We start from the raw sequence: 24,013 nt of genomic DNA, 5'->3' as shown, positions 1-24,013 counted from the left end.
ATTTGTGTTTGAATATTATTGTCTACTTCTTTGATCTTTCTAATTACTCATGTTTACTGTCATGTTTACAGATAAATATAAAAACTAGAACACTTTGTATATTAGAAGAGTACCTAGGATTCAGGACAAAAGGTTAATAATTAAATTGGGCTAGGGTTAGAGTTTCGATATCATCACTTCATCACAATGTTCATCAGAATCATGAGAAGGAACAATTTGAAGCTGATCATCTTTTTGCTTTGTCGTGAGCATGTTGACATAAATATCCTTTTTTGCAAAGAAATAATTTAGTTTGTTGATCTGCACATCTGAGCGTCAGTTAAAAAACATTTGGGGTTTATTCACAAAACTTCACAATTATATTCTACTGTTGATATTTGTTTCAGGAAAATGTGGTTGCACCGAGTCATCTGCCTTTCCCAGTTCTGTAGGTGGTGTCTCCTGAGGACGTCTGTTTAAAACTCCAGATCCTGTTTATTAAAAACAGATCTGACCGGCGGCTTGTTGCTCATCTTACACCAACTGTCCACTGGCTGAAGGATTTGAACCCGCGTCATCCCACACAACAGAAGTCTGATGCGTTGAGGCCTCAAATGTCCAGACTCAGGGGTTTGATATCTCTGATGAAAGTGCAGTCGAGCAGCTCAACAACTCACTTACATGTCAAACTAAATTCAACAAAACTACTAATCAGGATTCCTGATTCCTTTAAGTTCTACCTGAGAACCGAGCGTCTGTTCTCACTGAGCTGAAGAGTCCAGATGATCAGGTCCACTTCAGATAATCAACCATCAGTCAGAGTCCAGATGGTCTGGAGACGTCCTGCAGGAGCCTGCTTCAGTTCCAGATTCTTCTCCTCTTCACGCTCGTCTGACTCGGACTCGTCTGTGATTGGAGGAGAAGGAGGCGACAGGTTTCCTCCTCTGGTGTGGAGATGACAGCTGCTGCTGGTCTGAGGTCAGTTATGCAGCTTTTACAGCTTTGATTTTATCTTAACTCTGTCGAAGTGAAAATCAACGACACTAAATGCATCCGTCTCTGCAAAAATGTATAACAATAGTCTCTGCTTACCACCCACTGGCATGATGAATGTGTATCTCACAGCAAATCAATTTTTTATTTCATATCCGTTTCACATTGAAACACATTGAGCGCCCCAGGATGGTTAGAGCTTATTGAATCCACGCAGGTTCTTTTAAAATCTGGGACCCTGGAGACGCTTTTAAAGATCCTGTAAAAAGATTATCTATATCTATATCTATATATATATCTATCTATAACTGTAACACAGCATGCTCTTCTTGGGTAAAGCTGCTGTACATTGATATGCTTCTCATTAGAGCCAATTTGTTTATTTCTGCTCCAGATATTTCCTGGAACTTTTCCTGCTGACCCCTGGTGAAATGTCCAAGAGAGTCCAGGATGAAAATAAGTAGTTTAACATGTAGAGCACAAAGACGTCAACTTGTATTTAGATTTCTACCACCAGACATTTTACATCATCTGCAAATCTAAAACATAAACCTTCAAACATCAACCATGTGACTGAATAAAGAACCAGACTCGTGCCATGTATACAAAATTAGACCCCTTTTTATTGTGTTGTCATATATAAAAGAAATACAAAAAAGAAACATCAACACCGGGCGGGGGTCCGAGTGGGAACGGGTCTCTGGGTCTGGACGGGGACGTAAAAACAGGAAGTGGACACGAGCGGAGGAACGTCAGACAGTCTGAGGGAATCGAACATCGAACAGGTGAGGGCGTGTGATCCAGTCCCGCCCTCGCTCCTCCACACCGGCTCCTCCTTCAGGAACAAAGTGGAGTTTCAGTTCTACAAACATTCATCAGAAGCAGAGTTGATTCAGGAGACTGGAATAATCACTTTGGTTGAGTTACACCTCAGTGGAAGAAGTCCGGCTAACTGGGAAACCTGGAGGAATGAAACCAGTGCATTCTCTCCTCCCTGATATGCATAACGTTGAGAGAGAAGCTCACTGGCTTCAGAGGAACCAGCTCAGGTTCTCATCAGCCTCCTACAGGCGCCTGTGGAGGCTTCCTGTAAACACTGTGTTTACATTCATGGTGTGTATCCTTGAGATCTAATGAACTCGCTGACTGCATCAGACCAGTTTGTGTTGAGCTGGTAACCTGCATTGTTTACATCCATAGAAACTGGCTGGCAGCCTTCATGTTGTGTGTGTCTGCTGGTGCACTGCTGGGATCTCTGGTGTTTCTGCAGATCTGTGGAGCTTCATGAAACTGGGAAGAAATCACAGGGACACACAACGAGGACCCACACAAACAAACACTGTCCCATCGTGCTGCTCGAGGACAAATCAACATAAAGTACCTTTCACCCGGGACCTGCTTGTCTGCGTATTTGCATATTTGTACAACTCCTGTTCCAAAGAGGTTTTAAAGATCTTGAACTCTTCTCGTCTGCCTGTTTGACACCGAATTTTCAAATTCATCAAATTTACAAGATGCAAGTTGCAGCATGAGATTAATTTCCTCTTTTTAAAATTTGAGATGTCCCACGTGGAACCAAAGGGATCCAGCTCAATCATAACTACGTGTGAGGCCTGCTGGACTCAGATGATTCTACAGTGTGTGAGAGACCCTACATAGACCTGCAGGACGGGGGGGGGGGGTCTTTCTCTGGAGAACCATCATTAGGTCTGGAAAGCTTCAAAGGTTTTGCACAGACCTAGTCATGGATTCCATCGTCCTGTTGAGTCACTGTGAGTTCAGATAAACTGCTCTGATCCAGACCTCTGAACCTTCTGAGGCTTTCAGCTCTGGTTCCATAACGTCTTGATAACAAAGCCTACAACGCTCTGATTGGTCGGTTGTTAGTTGAGAATCTGGAACCAGGTTGTGAGAAACTTACGACTCCTGAAGAACTTTCACCAGCTGCTCTATCGTGGACGTGTGCTAACATTACTGCGTCAGAAAAACCAGTGTTCATTAGCTGCACCCACTGAGGTCCTCACTCAACCACTGGGATTATCTTTGCCTGAAGAGCATCTCTGCCTCAGAGAAACCTGCATGGAACCGAAGCTCCAGTCTGCTCTTCAGGACAGCTCAGTCTTATCAGCCACCTCGGCGTGATGCCCCGCCCCCCCCGCCTCGGAGCAGCCGGGCGCTAACAGCGTCCTGCGGTTGTAGTGGTGGTGGCCCTTCAAGATGCCCGAGTTGTTGTTCTCGTTGAGGATCTGCTTCTGCTTCTGCCGGTTGAGAGACTGCACCAGGCTGAGCACCACGGCCGGCAGCGAGTACTGCCCGGTGATTTTGCGCGGCTGCATGATGAGCGGGTTGGGCTGCACCCGGCCCGTCAGGTAGTGCGTCCGGATCTTGCCCTCCTGCTCGCTGATGCCCTTCACGTAGATCTCCCCCCGGTACTCACAGGCGAAGCCACGCCCCTTGAGGATGGTGCAGGTCTCCTCCGGCACCTGGATCCGGCCGCTCACGCCCGTGCTGTCCATCCGGCTGGACAGGTTCACCGTCTTCCCCCAGATGTCGTACTGAGGCTTCTTGGCACCGATCACACCCGCCACCACCGAGCCGTGAGCCATACCTTCCAAAGTCACACAAGGGATTGGTTAGACAACTGCATGTTACACAATGTCTCTATGTTTGACACGTGGATATAATACTCTGTGGATATAAAAGATAAAACTCAGATTCAAATCAAAACAATGACTGTCTCCCTGAAGGAGGAAGCCCTCTTACCGATCCTCAGCTCAAAGTTGTTGAAGGAGTGCTTGTTGATCTCCTGGATGCTCTCGTTGAGGGCGATGGCAAAGTCTGCCAACGCACACAAGTGCCCCCATTTATCTTCACATTGCTGTGGAAGGCAGAGGAGAGTGTGAGTCTGCTGAGCGTCATGACTCGAGTCACTCGAGGGACATGAGGCGGCCTGCGGTGACGTGACACAGAAAACAGGATTTAACCCGACTGCCCGAGCTGCAGGACGTTCACCACCCACATGTCAGTACACAGAGCCACCGCTAGGGGGCGTACTTCTGTTTCTAGTGCTGCAGTGGTTTGCCACAGAATACAAACAATGCATGCAGCCTCTGAGTCAGCTGGTGCTGCCTGCAGGCTGCACACAGCAGGTGACCACAGCTGATCTCAGGTCAGGTGAGGAGCTCACCTGTTTCTCAGGCGACAGACCGGACACGACCATGTAGGTGCTGCCGATCGTCTTGATCTTCTCGATGTCCTGGAACCGGTCCTCGCCCAGCAGCTGTGAGAGCGGGAACATGGGGGACAGTTTATTTTTCTGATGACGCGTCATATCTGCAGCAAACAGACGGGTCTCGTGAAATCAGCTGAGTCATCTCAGAGAACTGGATCCTCATAAACACACAGGGTCTGAGAAACAAGGGGAAAATATGTGAGTGCACTTTTTTAAAACACTGTTGAGATTCCAGACTACCAACTTCCCCCCTTCAGGTGCAGTACTCCACCCTACTCCACAATACTACAGTACTCCACAGTACTCCACTAGTTAAAATGCACCAAATGTACATCCTCGTGGTTCAAACATTAGATCGTCGGAGGTGAAGACTGCAGCTGCTTCCTCTTCTTCTTCTTCTTCTTCTATGACATTGATTTTAATTAATATAACATCAGAGAGATCAAGGTTTCTTGTTCAAATTTGGGTTCTTGCAGTTGTTTTTTTTGCTTTTGACAGAAACCAGGAAGAAAAATGTGGAATCAAATAAATCTGAAGATTGACGTTGAGCTGAAGTAGAAGAAGAAGAAGAAGAAGAGGGTGAACTTCAAAGTCCCGCTCTCTCACCTCGTCGAAGTCGGCGATGATCTCGTTGAGCAGCCTCAGGCACTCGACTCCCTGGTTGTTCATCTCGGTCTGCGAGTAGAAGTCGGCGAAGCCCGGGATGGAGGCGAACATCACCCCCACGGCGTCATAGGACTGAGAGTAGAGCTCCTGAGGGGGGGCACAACACGGAGGGAAGGCTACTGTCATGGGTTCATATGTTTTAATACCTCCACTTAATACCTAGACTTCCACACGTTGTTAGAAAACAGTTAACCTGAGGTTCATTCACTCATTCATACACACACACTAACACTGTGTGTAGCTGCTGGTCCCACCATCGTGGAGTTTGGGTTCAGTATCTTACTCAAGGACATTGAACATGTGGACAGAAAGAGACAGGGGGGGGTGTCAGCTCACACTAACCGTCTGAAACTACAAATAAAAGACCTAAATAAGTGTTAAATTGTCTTTACTTCACAATAGAAGTTCTGCTTGTGTGTCTTTCAGCTCATGTTTACATGTTGGTTCAGTCTCGTGTGCACGTTGCATCAAACTGGTTGATACTGGTTCTGAACTGTGTGTTGCAGCAGGTGAAGGTGCAGCCACACTACACCGTGTCCTCCTCTGGGGGGCAGTGTTGACACATGTCCCAGCAGCAGCAGGTCCACTGAATGGGTTCACACAGACTAACACCACGTGCAGAGATGAACCGTGTCCTCGAGGAATGTTTGAATAAGTTGTCGGTAAACATAACGTCCAGAGTTCAACCTCCCAGATCCATAATTCATGAGAGGTCAGGCTCTCTCTCTCTCCTCTCTCTCTCTATCTGTCTGTCTGTCTGTCTCTCTGTGTCTCTCTCTCTGTCTGTCTGTCTGTCTGTCTGTCTGTCTGTCTCTCTCTCTCTCTCTCTCTCTGTCACCCTCTCTCTCTCTCTCCCCCTCTCTCTCTCCTCCCTCTCTCTCTGCTCTGTATTCTACTTGACTTATTTTAATGTAATTACACGCTTATGAATATAAGCCCCTGCCTTTACTGTGACATCACCACTGACATTATAAAAGCTTAATGAGCTCAGTCAAATGTCAAAGCCTCAAAGTGAAAGTTGAGAAAAGTCAAACTGATTTAATTTCTCGGTTCGTCTCCACTTCTCTTTAAGGATCCAGTCGGTTGTTGGTTCTAGTCTCTTTCCCTCAGGAAGGCTCAGGCCTCAGGAGAATTTTCTACACGAGGGTCTAGAATCTGTAGAGTAAAGTGAGTGAGACATGTTGGACGCCCGTCTTCTTGCTCCTCAGCTGCAGCAGAGAACCTGTCCTCCTGCCCTGAGACATCTGCTGTGAATCCAGGAGTAAAACCCTGAACCATACCTCAGAGTGAAGAAGCTGATATCAGTGACACTCGTCTCTGCAGCCTGATTAATTCCAGAGATCATCAACACCTCTTCAGGGCGCAGCAGCCTATTAATAACCCAGTGCAGTATCTAAATCACGGAACAATAAACAGCCTGATTAATAATGTAACGAGTGATTAGGACCCGACCTCTCCTGATGGATGCATTTTTAATCGTGTCCTTTTTAATTAGGATCAGGCATCGGGAGCAGAATGATATCAGCTCTCCTCTCGTGACATTCATAATTCAGTGGTTCTCGTCTTTTGTTGGGGAGACGACAGGAGATGGGAGGAGTCGATAAAGACGGAGCCCGACGGGGACAATGAGACGGTTTGACCCCAGCGTGGGACAAGCGTCCTCCCTGCTGACCGGGACAATCGGTTCTCATCGAGTCGTCCGTGAGGAGGACGAATCAGAACGAGCAGCTGAAGACTTGTCCTGTTTTATTTTTGAATATTAGTCCCTGGTGATGAATATTTAAATGGATTTATCTCAAAGTCAACTCCGTCTTTATCTTAATTGCTGAGAGTCGAGTTATCAACCAGCCTTTAACTTTCCACACTTTTAAGCTCGTTATCTCTTTAAATCTCATTAAATCCAATAGTTTTATTTCCCACTGTCAGCAGCTCTGACACTTTGGTCCAAACTTAAATATCCAGACGTCCATCGGGTGGATTGGTATGAAAGTTGGAACCAAAGTTTAGAGAATAAATCCTAATGAGTCTGGATCCTCTATCTTCTCCTCTTCATCACCACGAGGTCACTTTGTCTGATGTGTTTTAGTTGAAGGTCAAATCTCTTCCACCTCAGCTGCTGGGTGCTGATGTCACGTGACATCGTGACCACGTTCTCATGATGGTGATGAAGAGGATTATACAATAACAAAAGAAAAAGATTGAAATCATAATGTGCTCGATCAAGATTCACTAATCTGCTGATTGGAGTCGACGCCGGAAAAGAAACGAGCACGAGAAGAAAATAAGTTTATTTAAAACTCAATTTAAAGACACATTTCACGAGCTCGTCTCGAGGTTGATTAAGAATTAAAATACTTGAGTGGAGTCCTCGACCAATCAGCACCACCCCAAATATTCCTGGCTCTCCTTTAAGTATACCCCCCCCCCCCCCCCAAAGTACAAAAGCAAGGAGGCAGAAGAACCAGAGAAACTCAGTGAGCTCGACTCTCTGCAGCTGAGTCACTGATGGAGAGACAAATCAATGAGTTCTCTTCTGCTGACTGACAACGTGTTATTAAAATCAAATCAAAATGCATGCAGCCAGAAGAGAGAGAGACCCCCCACCCCCCTGCTCTGCCACAGTTTCCGGCTGAATGAACCACCTCACCAATTCTCTCTCTCTCTCTCTCTCTCTCTCTCTCTCTCTCTCTCTCTCTCTCTCTCTCTCTCTCTCTCTCTCTCTCTCTCTCTGTACAGTTGTTTAAAAAGCAATTACTGAGCCTTTTCTTCACAGGCTGGAACATGGAGGCTCAGAGAATGAGTTGTAATGAAGGAAGCTTCAGGAACAGGTCTCTGGTTCAGATGTGTGAGACCAGGTGTTGCTGTATAAAAACTCTGAGCTGAGATCTGACCCAATGAGCTCGACGGCCGGGACGCCACCTGGAGGTGGGGTCATATCTTTCTGTTCTGTAGTTATGTCCATAACTTCGTCTGTTATAATCAAATTTTACTCACTCACGTTCAACTGTTTATGATAAGTTTGGTTATAATTAGTTATTTCACGATATGTAAACAGGTGATGTCACATGGTCATGCTGATGGAGACGCACTTCACAGAGTCTTGGAGGTCCTCACATTTGAAATTTGATATTGAGCCGATGGAAAATCCAACCAGACGACCCATGAAAAGATGAGTGTGATTGTGTTTTGTCTTCACCAGCCTCTCTAAGTTTGTCTGAAGTGTGTCGGTGTTAGAGAAGCTTTGCACCGACCTCGTTGTCCCGGTCCTTCTCCAGGAAGTGGCGCGCCACGTGGCTGGGCAGGATGTTCCTCAACATGTTCTCGTTGTGCTCTCGCAGCTCCTTCATCTCGTTGATCTCCTCTTTGGCCTGGACGCGCCACAGGAAGTCCAGTCGAGCCGTGTACTCCAACTGGACACAACAGAAATATGAGAACAGATGTTAGTGCAGAAGTTATACTTCTACTCTGCTTAAAGGGAATTTATCTTCCATATCTTTCATTCTTTTAAAACCTTGAATCAGACGCTGAAGGTCCACGTGAACATCTGAGAATAATTCATGTTTTCATGTTCCTTCTTTTCAATGATCCTTGCTGCTGCACTGCTTTCCGAAATATTTAAATCCCTCCGTCTCCCATGCCTCCGTCTTTACTCCATTTATTTGAATGATCATCATTTTTAATATCTTTGTAACATCTGTCCGTCTTGTGTCCAGGCACAGATTCTTCACAGAGCCAAATAAAGTGGGAAACACAGAATCCCTTTTCCTCTGAAGCCTCTGAAGACCTGAAAATCCCAAATCCTTATTTCCCTCTCACCCCTTCTCTGACTTCCCGGGACGATCTATGACTCTGCTCGTTACGTCATCACTCAAACAAATGAACCAACTCTCAGGAGAAAGTCCGTTGATATAATTCAGATGATGAAAAGGCCGAAGCTTCGGTTCTGGAATGAGCGGCTAAATTAAAAGATCTGTTGAAGGTTGGATCAATTATGGAACACGAGTGAGATCAATCTGAAGGATTCTAATAAGAAACACAAATTGCTTTACTTAATGAACAATTCATACAAAGTCATTTGAATACATTAGTGTGTGCTTGTAGGAGAAGGAGGAAAATGTTTAATAATATAATGATGATATTGAAAATGTGCGGGATCTGCATTTTCAATATCATTATTATATTATTAAACATTTTCCCGGGTTAGGGTTAGGGTGACACGTTCTTTCTAAATGGCTCCACGAGTCTTCGATTAACAAATCGTCTCCAGACCAGTTGCTGACATTTGACCAGATAATTGGTTCCAATCTGAAGTCAATGGCCACATCCCTGTGACTGTCAGGAGGGTTGAATCAGACCTGGGATCAGCCCCATTCACCTCTAGCGTGCAGCGAGCATGAAGCAAACCAATTGGTTTCTAAAGGTACACACACAACATGTAGTTGTTGTTTCTATATTTAGACATTTAAATAGTAGCTTTACGTCTCTTTAATTAATAAATTAGATTTCTCCTTATGCTACTGCTGCCGTTACATTTCAACTCTGATCAGTATTCTGATCTTATCATTATTTCAATATAACAAAAGTGTGGTATAATAAGAGCCTTGTCTCCTTGTAATGAAATGTTCACCGTGCTTGATAATGTAATTACTGTTGTGACAGGAAGTCGCGTTCATGAGGAACGACCTCATCTGGTTTCTGGGCTCTGATGTCATTGGTTCATTATTCACCAGGTCTCTGGTTTAGTTTCATCTGCTGCGTGTGGAAACACAAAACTCACCAGAAAGTGAAGGTGTAAACAACAACAACCTGCATCTTGTTGTGTACGTGATATGAATGTAAAACGTGTGTTCTGTGGGTTGTGGACATCACACGTGAAACGCTGTGAGGACGTTGAACAATCACTCACATGTAACAAGCACAAATGAGAGCGAGCTTCTCGTAATGAAAGAGGCTGAAGAAGAATAAAGGAGTGAGTGTGTCTCTGCTCTAATTGGCTCCTTCTTCACAACACAACACGATCACTTAACGTCTCCGCTGAGAGAAGCTCGGACTCGTGTTTCACACGCTGGGTTCGCTACACAATGGAGGACGGAGCTGTGAGTGCTCGGCTGCAAAGGACTGAACCTCCTCGTTCTCCAGACACACAACAGATGATGAATTATTATTCCAGCGTTTGGTTTTGTCACCTCACGTTTCTTCATCGGTTGATCGGTGTTGAGCTCACGCACCAGAGTTCAGAGGTCAAACGCTGCTTGAACCGAAAACACCGTGTTGAATTAATGATGGCGACCAATGGGAATTTAAATTCAGTTCATATTGTGCTTCGGTTCAAGCAGCTTGTTGTTTGTGAGTTGCTTAAAAGTCAGAAGTGAGTTGTGTAACTCTTTGACCGCTGCAGCAGAAACGATCCTCTACTGGTTATGTTGGTATTTTTCAAAGCTAAAAGGTTAGGTAAGTCAATAAAACATTATAAATATGAAAAGTGCTAAACTTGTGTTATAAATTAAATAGTAATAATAGTAGTTAAATATTATTTATTATAGCCAATCATTCCTCATCTCCGAGTGTTTGATTCTGTAACACCTGTTGTTCTGGTGCTGGTGGAACCATGTCTGTAAAATGATCGTGAAAGACTTTAAATTCATCACTTCACGTATTAGTCAATGTGAATAATGTGAATATGAAAAGGATTTTGCAGGAGACGAACATAACACCTGCTGTGAGTCTAATCACAGGAAATCACACAGGACGAAGAGAGAAGAGAACTTTTCAAACTTGGAATCAAATAAAAGAATCAATGATTTTAAACCTCAGACTAAATCGCAATGACTGCTACGAATTCGTTTTCCACCTCTTATCAAGCAAAACCTGTAAAAATATATTATAAATTAATAACACGCAAATTTCGTTAGGAATAACATGTTAAGTATTAATTTGTCCTGTTTGTGTTTGACCAGCTTCAGGACTGAGGTCGTCTGTTTATCTTCAGTCATCGTTACTTCACGTTAGCTGCTAACGCTAATTAGTCATCTGCATAGAAACAAGGATGATGCTGCATCGTTTCCTCTCTGTTATTTATTAGTTATTAGCATTTAAAGTAAAAATCCAACATTTCTATTTATAGTCTGCAAACACGACGGCCTCCATTTTCCAACATGTCCTTTACAGTGAGATAATCCAGAAGGGGTTTTGTGATGTGACAGCTGTGGTCTCTGAGGGGTTCTAAGTTCAGGTCTCGTTCTGGTTTGCATGTGAAGATTAAGTTTCTTCTGCTAAACGTCTGCTGGTCTCACCTGCTGCCCGTGGTAGAACACCGCGAGGAGGAACATGGCCATGAGGAGCAGAGACGTCTCTTTAGTTCCCAGGAAGTTCCTGTCGGGAGAAGAACAGTGAGATGATATTTAATCTCCCCTCATCCACCAAGATTCATCTGGAAGAAGATTTAGATACAAGCTCCTCTGGTCAATGCTACAGCTCATAAAATGTATCTGGTGATGGAAAACAAAAAGACATTATTACACTAAACAGTGTTTGGGTTGCAAATCTTTGTATTATAGATTTATCTTTTACACTTTTATCAATACCTTTTAACACAATTTAAATTATACTTTGAAACGTTGTGACCTGTGGATTCCATTTTAAATTCTTCATTAAACACCATTAAACGTGAGATTTATCACAGCCACCTATCAAGTCCTCAGGGAATAGATTTAACATGTTAAAATGGTTTAAGTGGAGTGTGACCTTTAGGGCTCTTTCACGCCTTAACCCCGAACCATAACAAAAAAGATGGAACCAGAAAACTCGATGTAAACAATCAACCTGTGATTATGATCCTTGTTCAACCTGCTGCCACCGTGACCCAGACATGAGACACAGTCGTCTCCACCTGTCTCTGTCTCATCTCCACCCTCCGTCTCCCTGAAGGCTCTAAAGAGACGACCTCCTTCTTACTTCAGCCTCTACACAAACCTCAGCTCGAAGGCTGAACGCTGCTTTTCTCTTTCTCAACCGCTCACGCTCAGCTGCTCAGGACGTAAAGGTCACTGTGCTAAATCCCAGGACGCCTACAAGATGAGTTTCTCACATTTGCAGCATTTACGTGCAGTGAAAAGGTCAATGTGTCTCCCTGGTGTGTCCTGAAGAGGACGGGTGAGGACAGATTCCTCTGTGATTCTCTGACAGATTCAGCCTCGGGACCTTTGACCCAGCTGGACGTGTCGGGCCCTTAGGGTCACTCACTGTGTGGGTTAGGGTTAGGGTCACTCACTGTGTGGGTTAGGGTCACTCTCTGTGGGGGTCAGGGTCACTCACTGTGTGGGTTAGGGTCACTCACTGTGTGGGTCCGGGTCACTCACTGTGTGGGTTAGGGTCACTCTCTGTGGGGGTCAGGGTCACTCCCTGTGTGGGTTAGGGTCACTCACTGTGTGGGTTAGTGTCACTCACTGTGTGGGTTAGGGTCACTCACTGTGTGGGTCAGGGTCACTCACTGTGTGGGTCAGGGTCACTCACTGTGTGGGTCAGGGTCACTCACTGTGTGGGTTAGGGTCACTCACTGTGTGGGTCAGGGTCACTCACTGTGTGGGTCAGGGTCACTCTCTGTGGGGGTCAGGGTCACTCACTGTGTGGGTCAGGGTCACTCACTGTGTGGGTCAGGCTCACTCACTGTGTGGGTTAGGGTTAGGGTCACTCACTGTGTGGGTCAGGGTCACTCACTGTGTGGGTTAGGGTTAGGGTCACTCACTGTGTGGGTTAGGGTCACTCACTGTGTGGGTCAGGGTCACTCACTGTGTGGGTTAGGGTCACTCACTGTGTGGGTCAGGGTCACTCACTGTGTGGGTTAGGGTTAGGGTCACTCACTGTGTGGGTCAGGGTCACTCACTGTGTGGGTTAAGGTCACTCACTGTGTGGGTTAGGGTTAGGGTCACTCACTCTGTGGGTTAGGGTTAGGGTCACTCACTGTGTGGGTTAAGGTCACTCACTGTGTGGGTTAGGGTTAGGGTCACTCACTGTGTGGGTTAAGGTCACTCACTGTGTGGGTTAGGGTTAGGGTCACTCACTGTGCGGGTTAGGCTCACTCACTGTGTGGGTTAGGGTCACTCACTGTGTAGGTTAGGGTCACTCACTGTGTGGGTCAGGGTCACTCACTGTGTGGGTTAGGGTCACTCACTGTGTGGGTTAGGGTCACTCACTGTGTGGGTTAGGGTCACTCACTGTGTGGGTTAGGGTCAGGCTCACTCACTGTGTGGGTTAGGGTCACTCACTGTGTGGGTCAGGGTCACTCACTGTGTGGGTTAGGGTCACTCACTGTGTGGGTTAGGGTCACTCACTGTGTGGGTCAGGCTCACTCACTGTGTGGGTCAGGCTCACTCACTGTGTGGGTTAGGGTCACTCACTCAGTGGGTTAGGGTCAGTCACTGTGTGGGTCAGGCTCACTCACTGTGTGGGTTAGGGTCACTCACTGTGTGGGTCAGGGTCACTCACTGTGTGGGTCAGGGTCACTCACTGTGTGTTGTGGTGCAGGGCGTCATAGCGGATGAACAGAGAGGTGTAGAAAGCCTCCGTCAGCAGTGAGTAGATGGCGATCATCACCAGCAGCACCGCCAGCTTCAGCACCGAGTTCAGCCGCAGGAACACGGCACAGGTCACCATCGCCAGGACCCCGGTGAACACGAAGTACTGGGAGACAGAACAAATACCTGTTCATCACTGGGTCCATGGACTGTACTGGTCTCTAAACCAGTGCTTTGACATTTGATTCAGACTTCGAAGTAGTTTCTTATTCAGCTAAACTAAGATGTTAATGTCAGTATGCAAATATTGTCTATTTCTAAATGTTTAGTTGGACCGACTGTACACAACTATTATTTATCACGCACTAGTAAACCCACATGAACACAGCTCTGGTTTACACACACACACAAGCTGGCTGGACTCTGCAGGGAACACGTTTGTGTAGACGCAGCGACACGCGACTCACACACCGAGCTCGGAGCAGTGAGAATGTCGAGTCCATCAATTAGCTTCTCATTGTGTGAGCAGAATAACAGAGCGGCTGTTTCCCTGTGACGTCCTGACGGCTCCATCAGTCGACCTCCCTCCCTCCGGGTGCCACCAGATGTCCAGAATTTTTCATTTATCATTTTGCCGCTGTCGCAAGAAGTGAAAACACAACAACACAACAGATGGACCTGACTGGTACCTCTGGGTAGAAGCAGATGTCGGGGACGGAGGCCGACTCGTTGAAGGTCTGGTTCCTGAAGGTGCTGGACTTGTCGAAGTCGCACCACAGCTGTGAGGGACCAACAGGGAGGATCAGTGGTTTTGTGGGATCAGCAGGAAAATACCCAGAATCTCCCTTCATGCATCTTTCCATCAATTCTTTAAATCTTTCAAGATGCTCGTTTGAGAGATTCAACTATGCGCGGGTGTGTGACCTCGAAGAGAATAAAAATCTGTAATCTCTAAATCAGTGTGTTACTGGAGTTGTTGTCTAGTTTGTTAGGGAAAAACTCTTCTTCCTGCTCTACAGGAAGTGACACATTGTTAGTGAGAGTTTAGCTTTAATCTACAAAGTGCTGAGTCATCTGGAGAAGAGAGAGAGAGAGAGTAACTTCAGGTGAACGGGAACATGAAACAACGACTGAACTGCTCGGCTGAAAACGTTTTACAGAAAAACATATATTCTTAATTTAATAAATGTCGACTACTGTTTTATTTTGCTGAAGATATTCTATGTTTTGTCTACTGTATTTTGTTTTACTTACAAAATCCGCCTTTAGAAGCTAAATCAAAGGTTTTGACTTTAACAATAGTGGTAAAGTTTTTCCTCCAGTTTGAATTCACTCACACAGACGACCTTCTCTGTTTCAGTGTGAAGGTCAAAAGGCTTCTCTCTCTCTCTCTCTCTCTCTCTCTCTCTCTCTCTCTCTCTCTCTCTCTCTCTCTCTCTCTCTCTCTCTCTCTCTCTCTCTCTCTCTCTCTCTCTCTCTCTTCTCTGTTTGATGCCACCTTGGGCCTGTTCCTGGTGATTGACCCCTTTTGTGATTGGTCATAACAGATGTCCGTTAACATGTTATGTCATTTAAGGCAGGAATTGGTTAAATTAGATGATTTAATTTGAAGTTCTTGCAGTCGAACGTAAATTCAGTTAACTTTAGTATAAGATATCCTCTGTTTCACTCAGAGGATGAATGTGTTCAATAGTCTCTATTTTTCTTTGTTATTAAATTCTAAGAAAAGACCAGAAACATGAACGAGCAGTTGTGTCTCACACATTGATTTTTTGAAAAACAGACAAAGCCGAGTCAGGAAACTCTCGTCTCTATAAATATTTGGTATTTAGAAACCTCCCACTGGAAATGGGACTCACTATATTGATCATGGCCGCCAGGAAGTTGATGAGGATGGAGACGAAGATGATGACGTTCCTCGCGGCGTAGGTCTCGTTGATCCAGCAGCAGGTTTTCCTCAGGACCAGAGGGAGACACTTGTAGTCCTCAGCCGTCGTGACCAGGACCAGGCAGGAGTGGAGCACGATGAGGACGGAGAACTGGACCACCATGGTCACCATTCTGCAGACACAATTCAAATAGAGACCTTATAATGACATCCATATCTCATTAAACAAGATGAGGATCACATCATTTGTAGATTCATTTCCCATATTTAAGAAAACCATGCTTTATTCAACCAGATACAATATTTCCCTACACAGAGTTTCTTTCCTCATCTCTTAGGAAGACTGAAGGTTTATGTCATTTAACTTCATGTTCATTTGATGTTGACTGATCCAGTTTACAGAGAATCGTACCAACAACTCACCAAACTTATCAGACGCATGAACACGTCACATAATGAACCCTTGAACAAACATCAGTGTGATAAGAACAACCTCAAATTGATTTTCTACTTTGGTTCATGTCTCATCTGCTAACATGAAGGAGACGGGGTTTAAGACCGAGACTGTGACCAGCCACCAGGGGGCGATGAAGTTTGGGAGCTGTCATTTTTACCTGGCAGAGGGAAGAAGGCTTTGGATGGTGGTGATGAAGATGAGCACGATGAAGGCGCAGACCAGGTTGGACTTGAAGACCTCATCCCTCATCTGGGAGTACTGCACCAAGGAAGAGAGAGAGAGAGAGAGAGAGAGAGAGAGAGAGAGAGAGAGAGAGGGGAAGATGGAGAAACACGTCTTCAGACAACTCAGAAGAAGGAACACAGTGAAATGCACCAGGACACGGCAGCAGTTCATGCAACAGTTCAGACACAAGCGTTGGAGAGAGACAGGAGGCGGGGGGGTCGGCTGTGGGTCCTGGAGGGGGGGCGGAGCTAACGAGCACCATGCTAGCTGTTAGCCGCTAGCTGAGTCGGAGACACAACCTGAGTGAGCGTTTCTCCAAAAAACAAATATTTGAATGTTCAATAATTAAAAACATTGACCGACGACCATCAACTCTCCATCGTGTGACCCCTGTGACCCCGTGACCCCTGTGACCCCGTCCTCGCTCTGTCTCTTTCTCAAAGGCTGCTGGGAAATTAGCAAGAGGAGGCTTCACGTTTAGTCACAACTTTGGCCAAAAAGTATGAAGATATAAATCAGAGGTAGGCAAACAGCAAATCACTGCAAATTGACTGAAGAGAGGTCAAACCAAAACAAGTAAAATAAAATGGAATAAAAATAAGGTCTGAAGATGGAAGTGGGATTCAAAGGGAAACACAAACACGGAGGATGGGAGGGGCCAAAGTGAAGGTCAACTTAAAGGTCAACTTGTTTTATTCCAGGAACAACGAGCTACAGAAGAGTTTTGCATTCACCAAAGAAAAAACATCCAGAGACGTTTTCTCACTGTATCGACAAATCGGATGATTGTGACCTGACTGCTGTCGGCTGTTTAATTGAATAACACATTAGTCTCCTCTCAGGTTTTCATAATATTCAAATGTCTTGGTCTCATATTTGTGAGATATAAATGATAAATACATGATATCTTCATCGTTCTGAGTGAATGCAATTTGCTCCAGTAAAAAGAAAAGGAAAAGAAAAGTTGAACGAGTCGACTTCCTCCACAGAACTGCAGACGAGTCCAGGGACGGCCGGTCATGAGTAAACTGAAGGAGCTTCCAAAGATCACGACTCAGCAGATTTCTGTGTTTTCTGTAAATCCAGAATCCCTCATGAGTCATAGTTAAGTTGATTTAATGTTTGGAGACAATATTCACAGTAACTTAAAAAGAAAAAACGCTGTTCATGTTGCACAGAGGAAGATTTGGGTCACCATGTTTATTCATGCATATTAATATGAAGGCTGAAGTGTGCCACTGGAATACAGGAGAGGGGAGGATCAAGAATAAATAAAAAGGTAATTTCATTTTACATAAAAAAATAATTATTATTACATTTGATCTGATTTACAGCTGCAAATTACTGATTTAATTTGTTCATGTAAGCTTATGAAAAGTTCATTATTTCATTTAAAAGATGTAATTGCAATTAAATCTATTCTAAGTCTTTAAAGGGGGGTATAGAATCGACACTGTAACATTTATTTTCAACACATTTAATATAAGCCCCTTAAATAAAACAATAAAACATAATTATTAATTGAAAAATATATGTTTTTTAACTCTGAATTGATCATCTAAATTAAAATGAATTAACCATAACTCTGTTGTGGCACACTTCACACTCTGCACCCTGGCAGCTCAAATGAAGGGAGAGAGCTGAGCGGAAAAATATAAGTCTGGAGAACTCATTTATATTTTCTTTTCCATCAATTCAACAATTTCCCTCAGTTATGACGTTAATGTTTGTCTGTGACTCGTTGAATTACAGCAGAATAGAGAACACGGCTTTTATTCTGTCTGTGATAGCACCACAGTATCTCAGGTGCCTTCAGCTTACTCATGATATGAAAACATGTGGTTCTGCTTCTGAAAGTCTTCGTGTGGGAGCAGATATGAGGAGGAGACAGAAAGAGGACAGTGATCTGTCTGAAGCCCCAGCAGCTACCTTCTGTTCCAGGCCGGAGTCGTTAAACATCAGTGAGAAAGTCTTGATATGCTCTCGTCTCAACTCATCGGCACTCCGCGACTCGATGGCGCTCTCTATTCGCGTGTGAATCTCCTCGGGGCCGGAGTGGACATGCAAAGCTTGAGCGAGATGGTTTGGAAGCAGATTTATCGAGTTTCTCGTGAGGGCAGCCAGAGTCTAGGGGGGGGGGGGGGGGGGGGGAGCACATGCACATAGAATGAACCCGCCCCTTTGTTTCATTCACGTTACAAATGAGATGAAGACACAGACACGTTCATTACAGACACAAGAGAAAGATGAACGAGGGAATAGGGAGATGGGGGGGGGGGGGGATCAAGCGAGTCATGCATCTCTCGTTCACTTTGCTCTAATGTGACGGAGCTGGTAATATTAATACACCCGTTCTAACAGGGCGGTTATTTGTGTCCTCATCTGGGACTGGAAGGGGAAACGCTGGAAATGAAAACCATTAAGCCGGTGGAGGACTCAGAAAACAGCCCAGGGAAAGATTTGACAAATAAAAAACTAACAAACTAAATATGAGATGTGCATATTTATCACATTTTTAAGAACGACCAGATCCTGGAAAAACACTTTTCACCTCCAAAGGGAAAATAATCTCTGAACCTAACCCGGAATTTCCACATTTCTTTGGTCACTACACTGTTCAGATATCATTTCTTTAACAGTGAATATTCCAAAAGAAATCTCTAAAGTAAAATATTTTTGGCTTGAGGATAATCTGCTGAAAAACAACCTCATTAATAAAAGAAATTACCAAATTTCTAGTTTAACAGAGAAAATAATGTCGGGTTTCACTCCACTGGGTCGGCAGCCATGACAGTGATGATGAGAGCAACGTGTGATGAAGATCATCTGAGTGGAACCGATCCGCCTAGGAGCCCCTGAAGCCTCGGAGCCCCCCTGAAGCCTAGGAGGCCCCCTGAGGCCTAGGAGCCCCCTGAAGCCCAGGAACCCCCCTGAAGCCTAGGAGCCCCCTGAAGCCTAGGAGTCCCCCTGAAGCCCAGGAGCTCCCTGAAGCCAAGGAGCCCCCATGAGGCCTAGGAGCCCCCCTGAATCCTAGGAGCCCCCTGAAGCCTAAGAGCCCCCCCTGAATCCTAGGAGCCCCCCTGAATCATAGGAGCTCCCCTGAAGCCCAGGAGCCCCCTGAAGCCTAGGAGCCCCCCTGAAGCCTAAGAGCCCCCCCTGAATCCTAGGAGCCCCCCTGAATCATAGGAGCTCCCCTGAAGCCTAGGAGCCCCCCTGAATCCTAGGAGCCCCCCTGAATCCTAGGAGTCCCCCTGAGGCCTAGGAGCCCCCCTGAAACCTAGGAGCCCCCAGGAAGCCCAGGAGCCCCCTGAATCCTAGGAGCCCCCCTGATCAGATCCCCAAACTACCTGCAGTGGCTCTTTTTCCGTTCTCGAGAAACACAACAACCATAACAGGAAATAGATCGACATGATTTCCAGACAAATTTATAATATGAGGAAATCAACATGTTTTGTCAAAGAGTAAATTTCAGATGAAAGTAAACTGCTCATCGCTCTCTGTGGTTTCTGCTTCTGAAACGACTGTTGACTGAATGTGAATGATCCATTGTGTCTCTGAACAGTGGAGATTAGGACGAGAGGGAGTTGAACTGAAGATGAACCTGAACTCCACAGAACCTCTGCTGCATATGAATGAAGACGTGTGGCCCGGGTGTCAGATGATTAACATACGTGGAGCAGAACATCCACGAGCTTCATTATAATGGAGACAATTGGACGGCAGTGTGTGGAATCATAAGAGCCGGGATATTATACTGAGTGTTGATCCATGACTGAAACACAACACCATGGTGGACTAAAGGAGACAGACTGTGTGTCTCCTGGTCTCCACATCGGGAAGAGTGAAACCAAACGACCAATCACACGTCAGTCTCAGCTGTTCAACTCTTCTCTTTTTAAAGATGGACGCAGGGAACTCGTATCTGAGTCCATCTTCTATTGATCTCTGCCCAGAGGTCATGACCTCGGCTGAGGGTCGGGAACCAGATGTGCTGGTGAATCAGAAGTTTGCCGTCTGGCTCGACTCCCTCTTCACACCGGCCCAGTACATCCTGGCTCTACTGGTGGAAATCTGGTTCCTGCCGTGTTCTGCTTTTCATTAGACAAAGGATTGTTGTGGACGTCTCTACAGAGGCCCCGGTCTAAAGGGCACGAGCTTCTATCTCTGACATTTCTCTTGTGTATATTGGACGATGCGTCGCTGCCCCGAGCACCAGCTGGTTGTATGGAGGGGGGGGGCTGTGTGGGGTTACATGCATGTTACATATTCATAACTGAGCCCAACCCGCTTTGGGAAATGCCAACATATGATGCAGAGGAAAGGGCAAGTGGAATCGGGGGCTGGGGGGGGGGGCTGGAGCACACGGGGACGTCAGAGTGCTTCCATCAGCTGGATGTCTCACATGTCTCCTGGGGACAGATGGAGCTGAAACTCTCGGGGACTTCGGGGGGGGGGCAAAGATACTGGACTGACGACTGTAAATAAAGATGGACGACCCGTCTCTTCTTGTCTCCGGAGCTTCATGATGTCACTGGCTCCTGCTGTGAAGCTCTAGATTCTCTGATACCTGTGAGATATCTTGATCTGCTCTGAGACATATTTCAAAAACGTGTTGATCCTCTGAATCTTCATGACTCCACATCCCAATCAGCTGTTTGCAGGAGATTGAGCCGGCGTTCACTTTAAACCTTGAGACAGATTCTCTTCAGCAGAGCAGAGAGCGGGAGCTCCCCAGGACCCGGCACCAGCTCGGGCCCATATTGAAACCCAGGGATCGAGACGATGAACCAATAACGTTTTGGTCTGGATTGCACGGTTTACAGACGCAGGGTAAGTGTCTCCTCTGAGGACACACACCACCTCCTTTGAGAGGAGAGTGGGAGCATGATGGGAGCATGATGGGAACCAGCAGGCCCACAGCGGGCTGGAGGGAGGTGGAGGCAGAGACACTCAGTCGTGGATGGACGAGAGTTTCTGTGATTCTGTGAGAGAGGAGGTCACTGTGAACAAAACCTCCTTCATGGCAGATCTCAGCCGTCTGGGGTGTCATTTGTTTTTATGTAAAGAAGATGAGTCATCTGTCGTTGCTCTGTGTCGCTCTGTGTTGCTCTATCGCTCTATGCATCTAATGGAAGTTCCTGTTGTCAGTCTTCATGTCTCTGACTCGACCTGCTGAGCCGTCACTGATCCAATCGAATGGTATTTTACTTTTCCTCATTTCTTAAACTGAAAATTCAATATTTTTTTTTTTTTCTCTCTTCTGATGATAATATATCCTGCGTCTGACGGGGGGGGGAGACGGAGAGTTTACTGTCGCTTCGTGGCCTCAGGAGACCAAACACAGCGTCTGCATATTCATCACAGACTCAGAGTCCAGACAGATTTCACAGCATCCATGAGAAATCATGATTAATCATCTCATATTGTGACTATACACCAATGATAGATATGTGTTCACCACGATGTCCAAACAGCAAATCAAACATCATTTGTTTCTCCACTTTTTACAAGTTTACTGTCTCTGTATTGGATTGTAAATAAAAATCCTGGTTTGTGTAGAAAAAACTAAATTTGCTACATTTTCGGACTCAGATATCAGATTTGAATAAACTTCCTGTTTGTTATAATAATAACAAACCTTCGACAATGAGGCCGATTCAAAATACAGTCACACATGAGAAACCCAAATACAGAGAGAAGAGCAACCTTAACTCTAACCCGATCTTAACAACATTATCCACGAGCAAATATTAATATAAGATATGGACCAGAAATCCAAAAATACTGTGTAACAGAGCGAGTCTCGAGTTTCCAGAAGTACTTTGATTGAACGGCTTGAATCCACATCCTCTGCATATCGTTTATTAATATTAATAATAATGTTTTAAATCAGCTCAGACAAAAACCACCAAACGTGATCCCTCTGGGGGGGGGGGGGGGGGGTGGTGTCGGAGGAGGACGTTTAAACAGTCTGAAGCTCATCATCCTCACAGACAGGCAGACACACACACACACACACACACACACACACACACACACACACACACACACACACACACACAGACACACACACACACACACACACACACACACACACACACACACACACACACACACACACACACACACTCTGATGCGTTACCCCGTCACACAACCTCTCCGCCTGAAGCCGTCCATTCATTCCCAGTATAAAAAATTAAATAGGGCGAGACAGCTGAGACGAGCACCGGGGACACGTCCATCTTAACGAGCCCCTTCGTCTCCCAGTGAGAACTCAACTCAGTCTGATCCCAGTCAGATCCCAGTCTGAACAAGATCATCATATTGGTTTTAGTTTGGTTGAAACAAATTAAATATCTATATATAAAAGTTACAATTTCCCACAATCTTTTTAACCCTGATATCTGAACAGAATTAAAAGTTCAATCGTCAGTGGAAGGACGAGTTCGTGGTCGAGACGGACGTCCTGACGCAGAGATCACATGACATGGACATGAAGCAGCGGGGGGGGAGGGGGGGGGGGGGACTCACGTTCTGCTTCCCCACGATGTTGTCGAAGGGCAGCTCCGGGCTCCAGGACGCCTCGTTGAAGGTGGCGCTGCTGACCCGGCGGTCGGCCGAGCTGGCGCTGTCCTTCATGATGTCCTCGGGCAGCGTGAGCAGGCTCTCCTCCGGCTGCTTGATGAGGAACGTCTCGATGTTGTGGCGCCGCAGGAAGTCGTTGCGGTCCTTCCCGTGTCCCTCCTCCACCTCGTAGTCCCCGTTCAGGCAGTCCAGAGCCGCTTTGGAGATGTGGATCCGTCTGGAGCGGGACAGGGAAGGACGTTCTCAGTTTAGTTAAAATTATGAATATGACATGAAACCAACCAGATAGAAGGCATACCTCCACTTTATCAACATATATCACCATGTGCAGCCGACATGTGTTGAGATCAGATACATACGGATCATTGTTCTGCACCAAAACACATTCCTGCAGTTCACAATTTTTTTTTTTAAATGCACAATCTTCAAAATTTAACAGAAAGATAAATCCTTCATGTTAATCAAATCAAAACAGAACCCGTCCACTGATTCTCCAGAAAGACAAACGACCGTGAGAACATCCCCTCGTCGCTGGCAGAGGTGAAAATGATTATGAATTATGATTTCTACTCAGTAATAACACCAATCAGAACAGAACCTCCTTTCATTTAAGACTCGTCTGTTTAGGTTTGAGGGTTTGAGTCACTGCAGTTTTATTTCAAATCAAATCCATTAAAGTGGGTTTGCATCAGAACCAGAGTCCAGCAGGTGATGGATGGAGATGCCTTCAGTCAGAGGAGAGCAGGGAGAGACAGGTGTGAACTGACTCCTGATCAGTGAGAGGAGGACTGCAGGTCTGTGAGCTCCACGCTCAGGTCCTCGTGGTCCAGGACCTTCTGGACCTGGACTGACGAGTCGGATGAGATGAGACCAGCAGAGGAACGACAGCTTCATCCGTCCCAGTTACACAACCCAGTTTAATCGGGAGCACGGGTCACGGTGACAGTTTGGCTCAACAACAGGAGCTGGCAGGATATTTAAAACCTGACAGAACTAATCCCTCGGCTCCTCTCCGGCCAAACAGAAACATTGGATTGAAAAAAAAAAAAACACATTTTAAAGTAATGACAGCAAAACATCTCATCACCAGTCGATCCACCGGCTTCACAAAAAGACTTATTCCCATTTCTCCAGAGGGAAGTTAACATCTGCACAAAACTGAAGAAGAAGTCATCTCTCTGAATCGTCCACAGAAAGAGATTTCGTTTTTTTAAGAGTTTGACATTAATGTATTTTTATTTTCTACTCTGTCGACATGAAAAGTCAAGTTTCAGTCAAATAACAGATCAAATCTCAAAAGTCACAAGAACACTACAACAAAAAAGATCCAGAAAAATAATTATACAAATACTTCAAACAATGACGTCTTAAATATGATAAAGAAGCTTGTAAAGTATTATAAATATGTAATTATCTATTATAGATGTATTTGATTCGGTAAATACAGACTTTATTTTCTAATCTTTTTATTACCT

The 24,013-nt window shown here is 45.4% G+C and overlaps 1 protein-coding gene across 1 annotated transcript; it reads right to left on the bottom strand.

Moving 5' to 3' along the window:
- Nucleotides 1–1,646: 1,646 nt before the first annotated feature.
- On the bottom strand, nucleotides 1,647–22,853 carry adcy8 (adenylate cyclase 8 (brain)). The gene is made up of 13 exons (XM_053437873.1): nucleotides 22,837–22,853; nucleotides 22,485–22,755; nucleotides 17,883–18,080; nucleotides 15,886–15,986; nucleotides 15,243–15,444; nucleotides 14,073–14,162; nucleotides 13,377–13,549; nucleotides 11,164–11,242; nucleotides 8,122–8,280; nucleotides 4,811–4,957; nucleotides 4,160–4,252; nucleotides 3,736–3,850; nucleotides 1,647–3,580 (listed from the first exon to the last, which is right to left on the bottom strand). The coding sequence occupies exons 1-13, from the start codon at nucleotides 22,851–22,853 to the stop codon at nucleotides 3,078–3,080; spliced, it is 2,148 nt and encodes a 715-aa protein (XP_053293848.1). The 3' UTR covers nucleotides 1,647–3,077.
- Between the last annotated feature and the right edge of the window lie 1,160 nt (nucleotides 22,854–24,013).

The sequence above is a fragment of the Pleuronectes platessa genome, chromosome 13 (assembly GCF_947347685.1).
Source record: "Pleuronectes platessa chromosome 13, fPlePla1.1, whole genome shotgun sequence".
NCBI lineage: Eukaryota > Metazoa > Chordata > Actinopteri > Pleuronectiformes > Pleuronectidae > Pleuronectes > Pleuronectes platessa.
This window is presented reverse-complemented; position numbering and strand designations above follow the sequence as displayed.